Raw genomic sequence first — 21,880 nt, 5'->3', positions numbered from 1 at the left:
AAAGGAAGTTTTTCACTGTACCTTACTACATGAGACAATAACAAACCGATCTACCAACTCACAGAAATACTAGGAAAGATGTAGAAAGCATAATCAAAGTAGTAGATTTGGAGGAGCATCTTTGAGAAGGGAAAGGAAAGCTAACAGTTTCGGGGAAAGTCTTTCAGACTAAAGGCAAGCGAAGCAAGGTGGAACAATTAATGTTGAGAGACAAAAAGAGGAATGAACTAGTAAAATAGTTCTCTCAGTATGGCTAGTAATTTAAATTTATTAATCTTATGAAATATGTGAAACAATCTCAGCAAATAGGGAACACAATGCAGAGATTTTATAAGTTACAAGGTGTTGACATTAATGTTCAAGTGTATCACAGCTTTTGTTTAAACTCAGCTTTAGCCGTTCCATTCCCTACACTAAAGCGTTTCACACACTCAGTGACAAGTAGATTAAAATTGTGTGATTCATCAAGGCAGGAACAAAGGCAATCACACTTTACACACACTCGATTGATAAACTGTGATACTGTTATAGAGAGAGCAATGAGTTTTGCTTACCATATCTGTCATCTCTTATTTTGGACAGATTATAGAATTTCTTTTCTTTATAATTCTGATCAAGCGGCTCCAAGAGTTGTTCAAAGGGGTTATTCATTGCAAGTCTTCTGTATAATAGATAAAAAGGGATCATTTGAAGTACAAATTTAAACACTACTTATCTATTAAAACAAATCCATTATACAAAAGTTCATTAAAATATAGTTCCAACTATTAAGATGTACTGTAACCAAGAAACTTTTATATATGCAATTTTTTAAACTGACACCATGAGATCTCCAAAGTCAGACTGACACTCTTCAAAGGTCAGTCATAACCTATATTTCTAATGATGCATCATAAGCTATGTTCTGCATTTGCTGACTTGCTCATGAAATAATTGTGTATAGATTCACATTCACAATGCACCTTACCACGTGCTTAAAGTTGGTCAAAGACATTTCGTAACCAGTGGCAATGAAAAACAATCTCAATTTGCTTAGTAAATTCATCAAGTAATTTGCATCCAAAATTTTCCACAATAAAATTAATAACCGCTTTTTCAAAAAAATTCATAAATGCAAATTTTCTTCCTTCAAGGAGGTAAAGTCTATCCTTTAAGTACATTCAAGGAAATGGTGATAATTAACATTCTTAAACTACTGCAGTTCATGCAGTGAAGTTACACCCAGAGCACTGTTAAACAAGTAATTCCAGGATTTTAATTCAATGGTATTGCAGGAAAAGGATGTGACTTGAAGGGAACTTTAAGATGGTAATGTTTCTGTGCACTAGCTGCTTTTAGTGGTAAAGGTCCCGGGTTTGAGAGATGCTGTTCAACTAGCCGTGGAGAGCAACAGCACACTATTTGTAGATGATACAAATCATATGCAGAAGCAGGTGCTTCAGTCACACGTGGGAGCAGTGGGGGGAGTTTAGGGTGGTTGTTGATGCATCAATCATGTAGTCTGTTTTTTTTTTTTGAGTACTTTTGGACCCATGGTCATCCAGGTAACGGGAGAACATTCCTGCCTCAAGTCTTGTAAATGGTGGACAGACCATTAAATAAAGAGCAAAGTCACTCAGAAAGGAATACCCAGTTTTGGATCAGCACTTGTAAATACAGCTTCTATCTGGTCCACAGCAACCATACCCCCTTATCCATCACACCCAGAATCTGAAGTCAGGGAAAGATTGTAAAACACTCCTTTGTTGGAAGTCGTCATTTCTACAGTACAGCCTCCAAGAGGACCACAGCCTTGCTGTAAGGTTTGGAGGCTTGTGTGCCTCAATAACCATGATGTTGGTTGGAGTCAGGACTTTATGCTTTGGCTCTTGGTAGGGTGACCAATGCCTAACAGGTCAAAGGGTAGAGGCCGGATTAAGAGTGGTCCACCAGTCTACCAGGTTCAGGGGGTTAGCTCAGGGCTAACAACATTGACTGGTAAAACAAAATTGTTACAGAAACAGCAATGAAGAATCCTTCTACATCTGAGTGCGATGGTATTCCTGAGTTTGCACCCAGGGCCTGCGTCACTGAAAATAGTGAAAACCGAGAGGAAACTACTGACAAGATGAAGGAAGCCCTGAATACTGCCAGACATGGAGGACCTTCATTGCTGCCTGAAATGCAGTGGCATAATGGGCAGAAAGTAGGTAATATGAATGTGGAACAAGAGTAGACCATTTTGGGCCACAATAAAGGACTGGGAGAAATTCAGAGTCCAGCAGAGGAGGACAAAGGGCTTAATTAAGAAGGAGAAAAAAGATTATGGAGAAAGCTGGCAGGGAACATAAAAACTGACTATAAAAGCTTTTATAGATATGTGAAAAGAAAAAGATTGGTTAAGACAAATGTAGGTCCCTTACAGTCAGAAACAGGTGAACTGATCATGGGGAACAAGGACATGGCAGACCAAATGAATAACTACTTTGGTTCTGTCTTCACTAAGGAGGACATAAATAATCTTCTGGAAATAGTAGGGGACTGAGGGTCTAGTGAGACGGAGGAACTGAGGGAAATACATGTTAGTAGGGAAGCGGTGTTAGGTAAATTGAAGGGATTGAAGGCAGATAAATCCCCAGGGCCAGATGATCTGCATACCAGAGTGCTTAAGGAAGTAGCACAAGAAATAGTGGATGCATTAGTGATAATTTTTCAAAACTCTTTAGATTCTGGATTAGTTCCTGAGGATTGGAGGGTAGCTAATGTAACCGCGCTTTTTAAAAAAGGAGGGAGAGAGAAACCGGGGAATTATAGACCAGTTAGCCTGACATCGATGGTGGGGAAAATGCTAGAGTCAGTTACCAAAGATGTGATAACAGCACATTTGGAAAGCGGTGAAATCATCCGACAAAGTCAGCATGGATTTGTGAAAGGAAAATCATGTCTGACGAATCTCATAGAATTTTTTGAGGATGTAACTAATAGTGTGGATAGGAAAGAACCAGTGGATGTGGTATATTTGCATTTTCAAAAGGCTTTTGACAAGGTCCCACACAGGAGATTAGTGTGCAAACTTAAAGCACATGGTATTGGGGGTAAGGTATTGATGTGGATACAGAATTGGTTGGCAGACAGGAAGCAAAGAGTGGGAATAAACTGGACCTTTTCAGAACGGCAGGCAGTGACTAGTGGGGTACCGCAAGGCTCAGTGCTGGGACCCCAGTTGTTTACAATAGATATTAATGACTTAGACGAGGGAATTAAATGCAGCATCTCCAAGTTTGCGGATGACACGAAGCTGGGCGGCAGTGTTAGCTGTGAGGAGGATGCTAAGAGGATGCAGGGTGACTTGGATAGGTTAGGTGAGTGGGCAAATTCATGGCAGATGCAATTTAATGTGGATAACTGTGAGGTCATCCACTTTGGTGGCAAGAACAGGAAAACAGATTATTATCTGAATGGTGACCGATTAGGAAAAGGGGAGGTGCAACGAGACCTGGGTGTCATTGTACACCAGTCATTGAAAGTGGGCATGCAGGTACAGCAGGTGGTGAAAAAGGCAAATGGTATGCTGGCACTCATAGCAAGAGGATTCGAGTACAGGAGCAGGGAGGTACTATTGCAGTTGTGCAAGGCCTTGGTGAGACCACACCTGGAGTATTGTGTGCAGTTTTGGTCCCCTAATCTGAGGAAGGACATTCTTGCCATAGAGGGAGTACAAAGAAGGTTCACCAGATTGATTCCTGGGATGGCAGGACTTTCATATGATGAAAGACTGGATCGGCTAGGCTTATACTCTCTGGAATTTAGAAGATTGAGGGGGGATCTTATTGAAACATATAAAATTCTAAAGGGATTGGACAGGCTAGATGTAGGAAGATTGTTCCCGATGTTGGGGAAGTCCAGAACGAGGGGTCACAGTTTGCGGATAAAGGGGAAGCCTTTTAGGACCGAGATGAGGAAAAACTTCTTCACACAGAGAGTGGTGAATCTGTGGAATTCTCTGCCACAGGAAACAGTTGAGGCCAGTTCATTGGCTATATTTAAGAGGGAGTTAGATATGGCCCTTGTGGCTAAAGGGATCAGGGGGTATGGAGAGAAGGCAGGTACAGGGTTCTGAGTTGGATGATCAGCCATGATCGTACTGAATGGCGGTGCAGGCTCGAATGGCCTGCTCCTATTTTCTATGTTTCTACAAGATGCTGATTGTTCTGACTGTAACTTCATCTCCACATTCCAGTCTACTACTGGTTTATCAAATAATGGTCCATCTTTGCCTTAAAATGTTCAAAGACTGCTTCCAAGGCATCCAAGGAAGCTTCAGACTCCCTGCCACAGGAGATATGCAAAATGCCTGATCTCCGGCTAAATAAGCAATACTTCATTTCTAAAAACAGTGACACCTAATTCTTGATTCTCTTATAAAAGTAAACATCTACCTTGTACGGACCTCTCAGGGTTTTGTTTCAAGCAAGTCACCAGCCATTCTTCTAAACTCTGGCAGATACAAGTCCAGACTACCCAGCCATTCCTCATAAGATGGCCTACTCATTCCAGGTATCAGTCTAGGAAATCTTCACTGAACTCCTTTCGACTCATTAACAATCTTTCTTAAATTACCAGATCAAATGATCTCACTGCTGGGTACGTAACCACCCATTTCAAGAAGAACATGCAAACTCCACTCAGACTGCACCAAAGATCAGAAGTGAGCCTGGGTCACTTGAGCTGTGAGACAGCAGCTCTAATAGCTGTACCATCATGTTGCACAGACTCACAATACATTCCAGTGTATAAAATCTACAAACACTGAAGATCTTATCACTGTTTACATATTTTCCAGTCTTTTTGCAACCAAGATGTCAATGAAAGCAAATGATCATTTAAAGCTGAACAAACATGATGTGGTAGAGAACTCAGAATACAAACTATATTAAGTCTGATTCACTATGAATATAATAATAGTAAATTACTTTTCTACTTCAGCACGCTGAAACTGAAGTGGACAAATCTGACTTAAAGACAACCACTAGAAAGACTAACTTGTACTTGCGTAATAAAAATGTTCTGCTTAAATAAACATTTAAAATTCAATGTGTTGTAATACCCACCTTCACTTTGAAACTCTGACTGAGAGAGAAAAGGATAATGTACTTTAATCAATGCACTTTGAACCATTAACTGAACGTCTAAGACTATGATAAAGAAACTTTGCTGGTTCTCAATTTAGGTCAGGACACTAAGAATTATATTTTAGTATCTAAAATTTGATTTAATTTCAATATTGATCACTGTACTTCAGTGAAGCAATTGCAAACAAAATGGTTCATGTATATTGAGTAACATCAGCAAACAGAGATACTGAGTGTACAAATGATTGTGTCCGTAGAACAAACCAGCAGATGGAATGCATCCAGATACCTTTTTATAAAAGGCAGAGATGGTTTTCGATATAATAATAAGCTTGCATAACAAAATACTTAAACACAAGCCATTACTGCAAATGCTGGAAATCTTGAGCAACACACACAAAAATGCTGAAGGAACTGAGCAAGTCAGGTAGCACATACGGAGGGGGAATAAACAGTCAAAGTTTTGGGCTGAGGCCGTTCAGGTCCAAAATGTCAGCTGTTTATCCTCTTCCTAGACGCTGCTTCACCTGCTGAGTTTGTGTGTGTATTACAACAAACTTTTCTTCACTCCTGGCCACTTCACCTGTTTTCATCAGACCTTTCACATTTCACAGAACCTCAGCCCTGCTGTCTTTAAACAATATTCCATTCTTTCCGCAGATGCTGACTGACCTACAAAGTGCTTCCAGAGTTTTCTGCTTTAATTTCATATTTTCAGCATTTACAGTTTTTTTAATATATACAATCATCCTATTCTTTTACCCTAGCACAAACTATACTTCTCCCTTATATCCTTGCCAGTGGAAGGGACCATGCCAAAATGACAGCATCTTTTATAGATTCATTAAAATTTACAGTCTGAAATGAGGCCACTCACCTTGGTGGCGCTGCATTGCTGCACAGAATACTCTGTCTGTTCCCTACACACAGTGAAATATGGACTTTTTTTGTTATCACACATGATGATACTACATGTTTGTGAAAATTTTACCCTACAGGACCTGTAGTTTCACAAAATGATTCCACAATGTACAGAAATGTGCCCTTCTTCCTGCAGTGGTGTCACCAGCACTCCTCAGCTTCCCTCTCTCCAGGCATCACCACATAGGTCCCAATACCTTCTAGGATCAAAAGAAGCTACAGAAAGTTGTAAAATTAACCAGCTCCATAGTATCCAAGACACCTTCAAGGAGCGGGGCCTCAGAAAGGCAGTGTCCAGTACTAAGGACCCCCACCACCCAGGACAGGCCCTCTTCTCATTGTTACCGTCAGGAAGGAGGTACAGAAGCCTGAAGGCACACACTCAGTGATTCAGGAACAACTTCTTCCCCTCTAACATCCGATTTCTAAATGGACATTGAACCCATGAACACGACCTTACTTTTTTATTATTTCTGGTTTTGCACTATTTTTAATTTAAATATTTAATATACATACTTACTGTGATTCAGTTCTTTCTATATTTATAGTGTATTGTATTGCCCTGCTACCGTTTTACGATATATGCCGATGATATTAAACTTGATTCTGATTGCCACTACACAACGCACTGCAGGAATCACTTTTTTCTACCACTAGAATCCACACCTTGCTCTTGCTTTGGTATGATTTTAAACTGACTTGCAACTTTTGTTCCCTGTTCTGTAGAGGACTCTCCAGCTTTTCTCGCATTTCTGTCACCCTGCACTTTGCCGTCTAGATTGGAGTTAATGCACAGAAACCGCACCTCCCCCAACGATCAGTCACTACACATTGCCTGCAGCTACTGCGCATTACTAAACCCCCCTCCTGCCCCAGAATCACTGCATAGTACGCTGCATGTTTTCTTTCCATTAAAGTCACCGAGCAGGACCCTGCTCCTATCCCCAGATGACTGTCACTGTGTATCTTCCCCAACACTGGCGTCACTGAATGGATCTTTGTAGCTTTTCCATGCAATACTGCAGCGCCCTACAATTTGATTCCTAAGTTCCTGTCATTGCACGGGGACCTGCACCATTCTCCCGCACTGGTGTCACCGCAAGAAACCCAACACCTTTCCTCTTCATTGATGACCAACATCTAGTTACTGCACGACGAAGATTGCGCGGTCAAAGCACCAAGAGGAGACAGTAAATTCAATATTCCTACACTGGTCGTAAGAGTGAACAACGACTCCCGTCACCTTACGTGAAGCTTGACACAACCGACTTCTTTCGGCCGCAGCGCCAGCGCAGGAATTACCCCGTCCGACCAGTGGCCACTGGGCAACACACCTCCGCGCATGCGCCCATCGCGCCAGCGTATTCGGCGTCCGCCGGCTGCGTGCGTCATCGCGCACTCGGCATGAGCCCTCCCCCACCCGTGCGGCGGCGCTTACGCCGACCTGACTTTGCGCGCTGCTTCCGGCGATGGGAGAGAGGTTTTGCGTTGTTCGCGCCACTTATAAGGACATCGACCTATGATTCCTGTCAAAGAAGTTGTCTTGAAAGGTGCTTACTTTGTCAAGGTGTACACAAAAAGCACCCACAAACGAGAACACGCTGATGAACAAGTAATCTGGAGCAGTAGTGTTGATTGAGGAATTAATACTACAAGCCCTAAAGAAACTAGATGTGAATGGGGTTGTTTCTATAAGTAATGGAGTCTAAGGTTTGAGGGAATGGCCTTTTAGGACAGAGACAACGAGTAATTTCTTTAGCCAGACAAGTGAATCTGTGGAATTCATTGCCACGGATGACTGTGGAAGGTAAGTCCCTTAAAAACAGTTGAGAGATTTATTCAGGTGGAAGGTGCTGAATCTGAATTCGTTGCTGTGAAGGCCAAGTCCAGGTATACTTAAGGTAAAATGGATAGGTTAAAACACTGAACTTTGAACAGTACAACACAAAGACAGGCCCTTCAGCCTATGTTGTTGTGCCCAATTAATTAAATTAGTAACTGACGCCCAACTAAATTAATTCCATCTTTTTACTCACTGTCTATATACTTCTATTCCCTGCATATTCATGTGCCTATTTAATAGCCTCCTGAATGCTTCAGTTGTAATTTTCTCCATTACACTCCACACACCACCCTCCATTATTTTTGGCATGCCCTTTAGTATAAGACATTGCAACCCTGGGAAAAGGTTACCAGCTGACTGTCTATGCCTTTCATAATCTAATAGACCACTATCAGATTTCCCTCAGTCTGCTGCTCCAGAGAAGACAAGCAACACACATCAAAGTTGCTGGTGAACACAGCAGGCCAGGCAGCATCTCTAGGAAGAGGTACAGTCGACGTTTCAGGCCAAGACCCTTCGTCAGGACTAACTGAAGGAAGATCTAGTAAGAGATTTAAAAGATTTAAAGGGTTTCGGCCTGAAACGTCGACTGTACCTCTTCCTAGAGATGCTGCCTGGCCTGCTGCGTTCACCAGCAACTTTGATGTGTGTGCTTGAATTTCCAGCATCTGCAGAATTCCTCGTGTTTGCCAAAGAAAACAAGCCAGGTTTACCCAACCTCTTGCAGCATCTACCTCCTGAATCTCTTCTGTACTCTCACCAAAGCCCCAGCATCCTTCCTATGATGGGGTGTCAGAATTAATACAATACCCCACATGTGGCCTAACTAAAGTTTTACAAATCTGCAACGTAATTTTCCGGCTCTTGAGCTTAAATTTCGACTGATGAAGGCATGAAGTTATATGCCTTCTTTAGGTAGGATTTGTCATGGAACCAATAGGAAGGGAGGTCTGGTTACGCTTGCCAACCCTCACTGAGTGTGACTGTATTCCCAGCAGCAGAGATGGAATCCCAACTCCTGGAGCTGTACATGGTCATTCATATCTTAAGGCCATAGCTGACTTGACTCTTCTGCTAAGATTATCTGGTCGCCAGGCAGAGACACTGTCCCTGCACATAAGGTACGTGAACGGCGCAGTGGTCGGCCTAGTGTACCTTATGCCCAACAACGACCTAGGCTGTGTCATTGTGCGTGAAGCCCGTCTCAAGAGAACTCATCAACCCACTGTCAAGACTAAAGCCTGGCAGAATGGACATCTGAGTCATTTCAGACCCTGTAAGAGCAGAACCTGTATGAAAGAGAAGATTGTGAATAAGCAAACGAAGTGCCCTGACATACCTACCTCTGCTTGACGAGATTCAGGGGAGCTCGTCTTTTGTCACTCAGAAAAACTGGCACCTTCCACCGAGGATCAGGTCTTCCTTCAAATCACGAACAAAGAGTAGCCAAAGACAGTCTTTGCACATTTGTAAACGACCTCTCACTTTGGAGCAACTGAACCAAGCAAAGGTTAGAATCCTTGATGTTCAAAGACAGGTGTGTGCAGAGGAAGTACAGTGCAGCACAAAGCAGGAACCTCTCCCAGTCCAAAGTTACCTTAGCGAACTCCGTCCCCTTCTCAACTCTGAGGGACTATAGCGAGTCGGAGGCCATATTAAGAGGGCACAACTCACTTCCGAGGTACCTCACCCGATCGTCATTCTGGGTGAGCACTGTGTAACCCTTCTGCTCATTAGACTTTAACCTCGAGCAAGTATGTCATCAATAGACAATAGATGCAGGAGTAGGCCATTTGGCCCTTCGAGCCAGCACCGCCATTCACTGTGATCATGGCTGATCATCCACTATCAGTATCCGGTTCCTGCCTTATCCCCATAACCTTTGATTCCGCTATCTTTAAGAGCTCTATCCATCTCTTTCTTGAAAACATCCAGAGACTTGGCCTCCACTGCCTTCTGGGGCAGAGCATTCCACATATCCACCACTCTCTGGGTGAAAAAGATTTTCCTCAACTCCATTCTAAATGGTCTACCCCTTATTCTTAAACTGTGGCCTCTGGTTCTGGACTCACCCATCAGCGGGAACATGCTTCCTGCCTCCAGCGTGTCCAATCCCTTAATAATCTTATATGTTTCAATCAGATCCCCTCTCATCCTTCTAAATTCCAGTGTATACAAGCCCAGTTGCTCCAATCTTTCAACATATCACAGTCCCGCCATCCCGAGAATTAACCTCGTGAACCTACGCTGCATTCCCTCAAATGAATGTCCTTCCTCAAATTTGGAGACCAAAACTGCACACAATACTCCAGGTGTGGTCTCACCAGGGCCCTGTACAGATGCAGAAGGACCTCTTTGCTCCTATACTCAATTCCCCTTGTTATGAAGGCCAGCATGCCATTAGCTTTCTTAGGACAACATTTTCAAAGCGAACAGCTAAAGACTGCAGTAAAACTGCTTTCAAGACCAGTTTCTGAGACTGTTCTTCTTTTGCCAAAGACTTAACTAAATGATCATTTGGATGTAACCCACTAGGCTTGCCACTCACGTTCGTCTAGGGGATTGAGCTTTTGGCCCCGCCTAATAGGGTATTCAAGTTTGGGTGGTTGCTGTGTAATGTATTCCAGTCACAAACCCACAATGCAAATTATCGAACAGTACACCGTATACAATCAAATGATAAACTTTATGAATCTTAATTCGAATATAGGGTTAGTATGAAAATAAACAAAAAAAAAAATAAAAGGGCCCACAGTTAAAGTCTCAAAATACATTGGAGCTCATGCAGCAGGTATTCTTCCACGAACAACCTCAGCTGAAACATCTCGGACCCTCAGATTCCAGTAAATGCCATCCGGTGGTCTACCAGCGCTCTCCACACGCATCCTTCCTCTTCGGTCTCCTCGACCGAAAAACCCCAGTTCCCAGACACACAAGAAAGAATAACGTTTCTCCCATTGGATAGTCCTGAATACCCTAGTCCCGTTATCTCTAGTCATAACCCAAACATCGCAGCTACAGAGAAACCATTACCTCAGCAGTTAACATTACGGAGAAGCCATTACATTAGCAGTTAACATTACAGAGAAGCCATTACATTCTCCCCTCACCGAATTTAGTCATGCCCTCATGACGTTGAGATAATTCACCAAACCTTCCTGCAAAACACAAAGCCCAAACCAGGTGCAGAAATCAGTGACATAGCTCCCCAAAACAGTAGAGGTCACGTCGAATTAACAATTCCTCCTGGGTACGATTATCCACCCCACTCAACAAGCACGCATTAATTACTGATAATCCCTCGGATGCACACCAACGTTCAACCCCAGTAGCATCCATATCAGCACTAATTTAAACAGGGCGATCACACAGCATCCAACGGAATCAAATCCAGGACGTAGCCCTCACAAATGTAACCCACCAGGCTTGCCGCTCACATTCGTCTAGGGGAATCAGCTTTTGGCCCCGTCAAACAGTATTCAAGTTTGGGTGGATGCTGTGTAACGTATTCCCATCACAAACCCACAATGCAAATTATCAGACAGTACACCGTATACAATCAAATGATAAACTTTATGAATCTTAATTCGAATATAGGGTTAGTATGAAAATAAACAAACAAAAATAAAAGGGCCCACAGTTAAAGTCTCAAAATATGTTGGAGCTCACGCTGCAGGTATTCCTCCACGAACAACTCAGCCGAAACGTTGCCGGTCCTCGGACCCTCAGATTCCAGTATATGCTGTTCTGTGGTCTACCAGCGCTCTGCACACACGTCCTTACTCTTCGCTCTCCTTGACCGAAAAACCCCGGTTCCCAGTGTCATGTGTGAAGCCAAGCAGAGCTACAGAACGGATGATGCTAATGAGAGAGATGATGAGAGACAATGGAGAACCGTTCAAAATGCTAATAAGAGAGAAGAGAGAGATTAACAAGAAAGAGACACGTAATTCAGATGTTGGCGTCTGCCACAGACAGTTTGCTTTGAATCTGAACTGTTTGAAGTTTGATGGACAGGTGATACCCCATCGGGGGGATAAAAATAGCAGGTTTGCTAAGGCACAGGACACACGCCACGAGACCCTGGAAAGAGCAGTGTGCCCCACAAGTTGGTGGGAGTTTGGAGGACTAGTTCACGGGAGTTGGTCAGAGGCTCACAGGGTGTAAAGGTACGATCGGCGGGAACCTGATGTGTGTCCGGCCTTGCCTGGGTGCCAGGTTCACCATGGAAGAACGATCACATCCGGAACGGGGGGGTCACAGTTGGTGACCACAGCTGGATCAGAAGGCATTGAAAGGTTTGCCTGAAACCAACTGCATCTCTCACTCTCTCACTCTCTCCAACGGTACAACAACAGCGATTACTTCGAACTGCACTAGACTGAACTGAACTGTGCTTCACCTTAAGACTGATCATTTTACCCCTAGACTGCGGTAGAGCTAGGTTGATTCCTATTACTCTATTTCTGTGTATATGTGTATACTATCATTGCTAACCTGTTACATTTATATCCTTGCGGTTAGTGTACTGTATTACTTATTTCTTTAATAAAACTTTATTAGTTCCTAGTAATCACAGACTCCAACAATTGTTCCATTTCTGCTGGTTTGACAACCCGGTTACAGGGTGCTTAACATAAGTGGGGATCTCGTCCCATGATTTTGAACGCCAAAGTTGGGACTGGTTAAATTGATTGGGTTAAATTCCCAAAAAAAAAGGGCAAACAGCAGAAATAGAGATTGAGGAATTTCTAAAGGCGCCAACTGGAGGCATTAGAGGATGCCAAGAAATCAGAATTGGCGACTGCTGCAGAACAGTTGAATCTTTTTAAGGGGAAGCAGACAATGAGGAGAGCGGAGATGCACAGAGCCATCGTTGAGCATTATGTATCTAAAGATGTGTTTCCCCACGGGGAGCTGGAGGTGGTGTCTATGGGCAAACCTGGTGGGGAGGTGGTGCAGCTGCAGATGGAAAAATTAAGGCTCGAGCATGAGTTCCAAGTAAAGCAGCTAGAATGAGAAGAGAGAGAGAAGCAGTTAGAACAGGAAGAGAGAGTAAGGCAGCTAGAACGGGAAGAGAGAGCAAATCAGCTAAAGCGAGAAGAGAGAGAAAGGCAGCTAGAACAGGAAGAGAGAGAGAAGCAGAAGGAAAGGGAGTTTGATCTGGAGAAGTTAAGGATAGCGCTCGAGAGGGTCCAAATGCCGGACCAAGGTGGAGGGTTCAGGGCGACCCAGGAGGTTAGGTTGGTTCCATTTGAGGAGGCCGATGCTGGTCGGTACTTTCTACGTTTCGAAAAAGTCACTGCAAGTCAGGACTGGCCGAGGGATAAGTGGGCTGTTTTACTTCAGAGCGTGCTTAAGGGAAGGCTCAGCAAGCTTACTCAGTGTTGTCAGCAGAAGATGCCCAGAGGTATGATGTGGTGAAAGAAACTATACTTAGGATTTATGAGTTGGTCTCGGAGGCATACCGGCAAAGGTTCCAGAATGTGAGGAAGCAGTATTTAGAGTTTGCCCGTGAGATGCAGATGTATTGTGAGCGTTGGTGCGCCTCGAAAGGGGTCACTGGGGATTATGACAAACTGCTACAGCTAATACTGATTGAGCAATTTAAGGGTTGTGTCCCTGAAGGTATGAGGCCCTATCTAGATGAGAAAGAGGCAAAAACCTTAGCCGCAACTGCTAAGTTAGCGGATGAGTATGCGTTAACACACAAAGCAAAGTTTACCCCGAGTAAGAGCTACCAGAAGGGTAGTCGAGACGGCAGAGAAAGTCCACCGGCAAAGCAGAAAGTAAGCCGGGGACTAGTGAGGAGGATAAGGAAGACGGGAAGCAGTTTGGTAGGGAGTCTCCTGGGGTCGTATGCTATAATTGTGGGAAAGCCAGTCACATTGCGTCCAGGTGCTTTGCCTCAAAGGAGACGGGGAAACAAAAAACGACGACTCCGACTGGCTGTATTGAGCCGGCAAACAAACCGCTAGGGGAGAAGAGGTCTGATAGAGTTCAGGAAGGGCACAAGAAGTTTACTTCGGCCGGATTGGTGTCGATGAAGGGGGGGGGGGGTCAACCCCAGTTCCAGTACGGATCTGGAGAGACACTGGGGCTTGTCAATCATTGATCTTGAGGAGGGTGTTAGAATTTAGTTCAGAGACCGAGACTGGGGAGGTCAGTGTGATAAAAGGCATTGGGAAAGGGACAGAAGCAGTACCCTTGCACCATATACATCTGAAAAGTGACTTGGTCTCCAGACTGGTCACGATAGGGGTGAGGCCCGAATTACCAATGGAAGACATGGAGGTCTTACTTGGTAACGACTTTGCAGGTGGAGATGTGTACCCAGCAGTAAAGCTGACGAGCAAGTCTGCCAGGACTGAGGACCTGCCCATGGACTCACAGGTTTATCCCGTTTGCGCAGTAACTCAACGCATGTCGAGAAAGGCTGCTGAGGCGAATGTGGATTTAGCTGAGACGTTTTTACCAGCCTTGTACCAGGAGGGGTTAGAAAGTGAGAAGAAGGAGCATAGTGGAGCGGAAGGAAGTGAGGGAGTACTGATGAGGAAGTGGAGACCAAGTACCGTGCCCGCAGATGAGGAGTGGGGGGTGGCACACCAGGTGGTAGTGCCAAAAATTTATAGGGATGAGATTTTTAACCTGGCCCACAAGATATCCCTTGGTGGCATTTTGGGGTGAGGAAAACAGTCAATAGAATTATGAAAGAGTTTTACTGGCCAAACATGAGGAAGGATATTATTGAATATTGTAGACAGTGTCATACCTGTCAGGTGGTAGGTAAGCCGAACCAGGTCCTGCCTAAAGCACCCCTTCGACCGATACCTGCTTTCAGGGAAACTTTTTCCCGAATAATTGTGGATTTTGTCGGTCCCCTGCCCAGAACTGCGAGGGGGCAAGAGTATGTGATGACTATGATGTGCGCCGCCACCAGGTTTCCGGAGGCTGTGCCCCTGGCAAGCGTCAAGGCTCCCGCAGTGGTAAAGGCACTTGTGAAATTTTTCACTACGGTGGGGTTGCCAAGGGAAATTCAGTCAGATCAGGGGAGTGTCTTCACATCTCACACATTCCGACAGATGTTGGATGAGATGGGAGCGAAGCAGATTTTGGCCTCCGCGTACCACCCGAAGTCTCGAGGGGCGTTGGAAAGGTTCCACGCAACGTTAAAGACCATGATTAAAACTTATTGTCAAGAGAACGCTAGAGACTGGGATGATGCTTTGCCTCTCTTGTTATTTGCCATAAGGGACACGGTTCAGGAGTCATTGGGGTTCAGCCCATTCGAGCTTGTCTTCGGTCATAGGCCCAGAGGACCTCCGAACTTACTGAAAGAGCAATGGTCCAGCCCGACAGTACAAGTCAATGTGATCGATTATGTTTTAAAACTTCGTGAGAGGCTTAAAAGGATCTGTAACCTTGCCAAAGAAAATCTACAAAACTCCCAAACAAAAATGAAGCAGTGGTATGATAGACGAGCCCGCGAACAAGTGTTTCAAGTAGGCGATAGGGTCTTAGTTCTGTTTCCAGTGGTAACCAACCCCCTCCAGGCGAGATTCCACGGTCCATACAAAATGATTAAAAAGATAGACTCTTTGAATTATGTTATTGATACGCCGGACAGACGCAAGCCGACACAATTAGTGCATATTAATATGTTAAAAGCTTACCATGATAAGAAAGCAGATCTAGTCGGTGTTATCACAAAAATAAATGAGGCTGGGGTGCCAAATGATAAGGGGAAAACCCATCTTGAAAAGATAAATATGGCGCTGACCAAATTGGAGAACTCTATTGTTTTGGCCAACTTTGCTGATAAGGTCTCTCACTTAACCCCTGAACAGAGCGAGCCGCTGATAAAGCTAATTAACCGGCATGCAGATGTATGTCCGGATGTCCCAAGGCAATGCTAGGGGACGGTACATGATGTTATTGTTACATCAGATCAGCCTATTACGCAACACCCCTATAGGATGAACTTGGAGAAGGGCAAGCTAGTGGAGAAAGAAATTGAACACATGCTAGCCATAGGTATTATTAGGCCATCCAAATCGGAATGGGCCTCTCCCGTGTGGTTGTCCCGAAACCCGATGGGAGCATACGATTCTGTATAGATTACAGAAAGGTGAACGCCATCACAAAAACTGATGCTTACCCCATCCCAAGGGTAGACGATTGCATCGATAAAGTGGGGAGAGCTAAGTACATTACAAAGATCAATTTGCTGAAAGGGTACTGGTGTGTTCCTTTAACCAACCGGGCTAGAGAAATCTCAGCATTTGTCACTCCATCCAGGTTATATGAGTATAATGTTTTACCTTTTGGCATGAAGAACGCCCCAGGGACCTTCCAAAGGATGATTAATTCAGTGATAAAAGGGTTAAAGAACGCAGAAGCGTATATTGACGATTTGGTGGTCTGGATTGACACATGGGAGGAGCACATTGTGGCAGTAGAGGAACTGTTTAAGCGGCTGTCTGAAGCCAACCTGACAGTGAACCTCGCGAGAAGTGAGTTCAGCCACGCTAAGGTCACATATTTGGGGTATGTGGTACGACAGGGGCAGCCGGCACCGATGCAGGCTAAGGTGCAGGCTATCTCTGAAGTTCCCATCCCGACGGACAAGAGGGCCCTGAGAAGGTTTTTGGGGATGGTGGGGTACTATCGGAAGTTTTGCAAAAACTTTGCAGATATTACCCTCCCTCTTACTAAGCTGTTGCCGAAGAATGAGAAGTTTGTGTGGAACGACCTTTGTCAACAAGCCTTCGAGAGTCTGAAGGCGATTCTGTGTCACCACCCTGTATTGAATGCACCTGACTTTTCAAAACCCTTCTCCCTAGCAACAGATGCTAGTGACGAAGTGGCAGGAGCGGTGCTGTTGCAGACAGACAAGGAGGAAATTGAACACCCGGTGGCTTATTTTTCTAAGAAGTTTAATGTCCATCAGAGAAATTATTCCACTGTGGTGAAGGAATTACTGGCAATCATTCTGGCATTACAACATTTTGAGGTTTATATTTGTCTGGCACGGAAACCACTGATAGTTTACACTGATCACAATCCATTGGTGTTTTTGGCCACAATGAAGGATAAAAACAAACGCTTGTTAAGTTGGAGCCTGGTATTTCAGGAATTCGATATAAAGATAAAACATATAAAAGGAACCGACAATGTGACTGCTGATTGTCTGTCCAGGTGTTAAAACTTAAAGTTCTCTGTATTAGCCGAATTGCTGATGACTACCTGTATATTAGTGTGTATTTTATAATGTGCATTCATGCCCGTAATTTTTACCCCTGGTAAAAATTCTTTTAAGGGTGGAGATGTCATGTGTGAAGCCAAGCAGAGCTGCAGAACGGTTGATGCTAATGAGAGAGATGACGAGACAATGGAGAACCATTCAAAATGCTATTAAGAGAGAAGAGAGAGATTAACGAGAAAGAGACACATAATTCATATGTTGGCGTCTGCCACAGACAGTTTGCTTTGAACCTGAATTGTTTGAAGTTTGATAGACAGGTGATACCCCATCAGGGGGATAAAAATAGCGCGACACACGCCACGAGACCCTGGAAAGAGCAGTGTGCCCCACAAGTTGGTGGGAGTTTGGAGGACCGGTTCGCGGGAATCAGTCAGAGGCTCACAGGGTGTAAAGGTACGATCGGTGGGAACCTGGTGTGTGTCCGCCCTTCCCTGGGTGCCGGGTTCACCACAGAAGAACAATCGCATCCGGAACGGAGGGGTCACAGTCGGTGACCACAGCTGGATCAGAAAGCATCGAAAGGTTTGCCTGAAACCAACTACATCTCTCACTCTTTCTCTCTCTCTCTCCCCAACGGTACGACAACAGCGATTACTTCGAACTGCACTAGACTGAACTGAACTCTGCTTCACCTTAAGACTGATCATTTTACCCCGAGACTGCGATAGAGCTTGGTTGATTCCTATTACCCTATTTCTGTGTATATATGTATACTATCATTGCTAACCTGTTACATTTATATCCTTGCGATTAGTGCACTGTATTACTTATTTCCTTAATAAAACTTTATTAGTTCCTAGTAATCACAGACTCCAACGAGTGTTCCATTTCTGCTGGTTTGACAACCCAGTTACGGGGTACGTAACACCAGACACGCAAAAAAGAATAACATTTCTCCCATTGGATAGCGCTGAATACCATAGTCCCGATATCTCTAGTCATAACCCAAACATCGCAGCTACAGAAAAACCATTACCTCAGCAGTTAACATTACAGAGAAGCCATTACATTAGCAGTTAACATTACAGAGAAGCCATGACATGGACTTTTAGTTTCAGCAGTTTGGCATCATGGATGTCAGATGGGAAGTGTTTTGCCTCTAGAGGTGCTGTTCATTTTGTACAAACATCACCTTCTGTTTGGAATCTGTTTTTACATCATTTCCTGCATTGGTTAATTTGACTCGACTTGGAGCAAACACAATAGAAAGATATCCATCTCCATCCACTATTTATTTGTCCTTGAAACAGCTTTCTTAATATTGGTAAACATTTAGTAGATGTATCTTAAAGGAAGTATTATGTTTATTGTTCAATGCTATTAAGCTGTCATTGCGCCACAAGTTCACTCTAGCCCACGGCTTAACTATAGAGCGTTGCATGTGTGTGTTACCTTGTTTAACACTGGTCATGAGAATAATCCATAATATTCATATATTTAGGCAAGCAGTGATTCTGTATTGAATCTAATATATGCTTTACTTAACTTTCTTCAGTTTCACGAAGTTTTCTTGTTAAAAACCCTGAGAAAAGTTCAGGCTTGGATAAGTTTTGAGAAGGTTTTTAACTCCTTACGTAGCTTTGTACACAATGCACTGCAAAGGCAGTGGATTTCTCCCTTTGACGAGTCCTCAAGTGGCTGTGGAGGCCAGTCGGGGATCCACATATTCTGCTGCAGTGTGTGCAAAGGTAAGTGGTGGCAGTGGTTAGTGGCTGGGTCTTTTGTTTATTCAATCTCTCCTTTTGCAGCTGCTACTTTTCTTTGCAGCACAGGGATGTCACTCCCAAGTAGCGCAGCTCCCTCCTGAATAGCTTTCCTTCACGTGTATATATTCAGTGCAATGTCTTAAAAAATTTTAGATGTAATGTTCAATTTCTTCAGGCTGATTTTGGTGTTGTCTTTGCCCACCAGGGGCTCGCTGACCTTCCTTCAACTGAGAGTGAAGGATCTGAGGAGATGTGAGTCAGGTATCCGAATGACATGACCTATCCATCGGAGTTGGGGTTGCTTTATTGTCGTGGAGATGCTGTTCATGTTGGCCTCCTCCAGAGGGTACTGTCCTCTCAAAGTCTGATCACATTTGATCTCTCAAAGTGCAGCTCTTCACATTTGGCCAGGTTAAATTCCATCTGCCATTCCTCTGTTCATATCTGCGACTGATCCACAACCGATGGACTCACTTTCAAGGACTCTGCATTTCATGTATTATTTATTTTGTATTATTATTTACTTTTTTCTGTAATTGCACAGTTTGTCTTCATTTGCACATGGTTGTTTGTCAGTCTTTGTGTGTAGCTTTTCATTGATTTTACTGTATTCTGTTCTGGAACATGAGAGATTTTGCAGATGCTGGAAATGCACAGCAACACACAGAAAATGCTGGACAAACTCAGAAGTTCAGACAATATCTGTGGAAATGAATAAACAGTCGACGTTTCAGGCCAAGACCCTTCCTCAGGACTCATCTGTTCTTGGAGCTCTGTTCTTTGTGATTTTTATAACTGGCAGATGAGAAAGAGGAAGGGTGCGTTAGTTTGCAGATGAGGTTGTCGTAGTTACAAAGGCAAGTTAACAGGATGCTGAGCTGAGCTAAGAAGTGGTATACGGAGTTCATTCCAAAATGTGTGAAGTGGTTCACTTTGGAAGGTCAAACTCGAAGGGGTTAACGTCAGGATTCTTAGCAGTGTGTCGAAACAGGGAACTTGGGGTTCATGTCCATCGATCCTTCAAAGTTTCTGCACAAGTTGACAGGGTTATTAAGAAAACATATGTTGGCCTTCATTTGTCAGGGGATTGGGGTTGAAGAACAGTGAGGCAATGTTGCAGTTTTTAAAACTCCGATTAGTCCACACTTGGAATATTGTGTTCAGTTCTGGTCATCTCATTATGGAAAGGATGTGGAAGCTTTGGAGAAGGTGCAGAGAAGATTTACCAGGATGCTGCCCGGATTAGAGAACATGTCTTATGAGGAAAGGTTGATTGAATTCGGGCTTTTATCTTTGGAGTGAAGAGGATGATAGGAGACTTAATAGAGGTGTACAAAATGCTAAGAGGCATCGATAGAGTGGATAGCCAGAAATGGCTAATATGAGAAGGCATAATTTTAGAGAGACTGGAGGAAAGTATAGGGTGGATGTCAGAGGTAGGTTTCTTTTTTACACAGAGAGCAGTAGGTGCGTGGAACACACTGCCAAGCATGGTTGCAGAAGCAGCTATATTAATGACATTGAAGGGACCCTTGATAGGCAGATTGCGCAACTCTCCCTCACTTAAATCCAAATCACGTGCTAGTCTCGACACCATCATTATGGTCTCGAGGTCCTCATCGACGTCAACAATGGACGAACGACAACAACAACATTGAGGTAGTGCAAAAGGTTGGGGGGGGGGTAGCAATGCAGAACATAGCATGTGTCTGTCTTTTCATTGACTATGTTCAGCCGTCTTTGTTCCAAATTGTCTCTGGTACCACACCCCAACTCTTCCATAACATTGTTACTGCTTCTAACATATTTGTGGAATTCGTCAGTTTTATTACTTTGCTACTAACTTGCAGCCTGCTCTCACATTTTTTGACAGTTCTCTCTCTTTTCCAGAACTCTGTCTCAAATTCAGGAGACAATCTATCCACTGACATTTGACTGTAAACCGACTGACTCCCACAGCTGCCTAGAATATACCTCTTCCCACACTGTCTCTTGTAAAGGTGCCATCACTTTCTCCCAGTTTTTTGGTTTCTCTCATGCATCTGCTCTCAAGATGAGATCTTCCATTCCATGATCTGCAATGTCCTACTTTTTCAGGAAACATGGCTTCCCTTCCACACTGGTTGATGGAGACTCTCACTGTTTCTCAGTCTTTTGCATTCATCAATCATCCCACCCCGCCACCAATTCCCTAGTGTACACCTTTCTGTCTTCTACGGGGACCAGTCTCTCCATAAATCCCTGGTGCAATTATCCCTCCTTATCCGCACCCCTCCCCAACACCTGGCACTTTCCCCTACAGCTTCTGAAGGTGTAAAATTTGTTCTTACACCACCACCCTCATCACCATCCAGGCACCTAAAGAGTCCTTTTAAGTGGGACAAGGATTCACATGCACCTCCTCCAAACTTGTCTACTGTGGCCTCATATACACTGGTGAGACAAAACACAGATTAACCAATCAGTTTGCAGAGCATGTGCAATCTGTCCACAATAGCCATCCCAAGCTCCTAGTTACATGCAATTTCAACTCCCTTCCCACTCACATACCAACCTCTCCATCCTTCTCTACTGTCACGATCAGGCCCAACACAATCAAGAAAAATTAACTCTCTTATTATATACCTGCTCAACTCCCCTACCTGGTATAACCTGCCTGCCAGACCACTACTCAATCCACCAATCACTTCAGACTCCTTTCTCACCACTCTTCTCTTAATTCTCAGCCATCTTGCCTCTCCATGCTCACATCTGTAGACAGAGGCACAAAAGGGTAGTTACTTGAGATGTTGAGGGCTGCAATAATCACATAAGAGATGTAGGGTTTCACCCAAACAGATCAAAATTCCCTTTCCTCCACAGAAGTTACAGAACCTGGGCCTCTGTAACTCCCTCTGCAATTGGATCCACGAATTCCTAACTGGAAGACCACAATCTGTGCAGATTGATGACAATATCTCCTCAGTGACGATCAACACTGGTGCACCTCAGGAGTGTGTGCTTAGCCCACTGCTCTACTCTCTGTATACAGATA

General features: G+C 43.9%; 1 protein-coding gene across 5 annotated transcripts in view; it reads right to left on the bottom strand.

Annotated features, from left to right (window-relative positions):
* aco1 (aconitase 1, soluble) overlaps positions 1-7,377 on the bottom strand; it is a 75,071-nt gene extending 67,694 nt beyond the window's left edge. For 2 of the 5 annotated variants that reach the window (XM_072258139.1, XM_072258144.1), the window contains exons 1-2: positions 7,276-7,377; positions 555-661 (exon numbers count right to left, since the gene is read on the bottom strand). In XM_072258139.1, the coding sequence (XP_072114240.1) occupies positions 555-661; positions 7,276-7,376 (208 nt within the window). In that variant the 5' untranslated portion in view covers position 7,377. The other 3 variants (XM_072258140.1, XM_072258142.1, XM_072258143.1) reach the window with 3 other exon arrangements.
* Between the last annotated feature and the right edge of the window lie 14,503 nt (positions 7,378-21,880).

The sequence above is a fragment of the Mobula birostris genome, chromosome 5, assembly GCF_030028105.1.
Source record: "Mobula birostris isolate sMobBir1 chromosome 5, sMobBir1.hap1, whole genome shotgun sequence".
NCBI classification, from domain to species: Eukaryota; Metazoa; Chordata; class Chondrichthyes; order Myliobatiformes; family Myliobatidae; genus Mobula; species Mobula birostris.
Note: the sequence above shows the minus strand (reverse complement) of the source record. Positions and strands in the feature narration are given on the sequence as shown.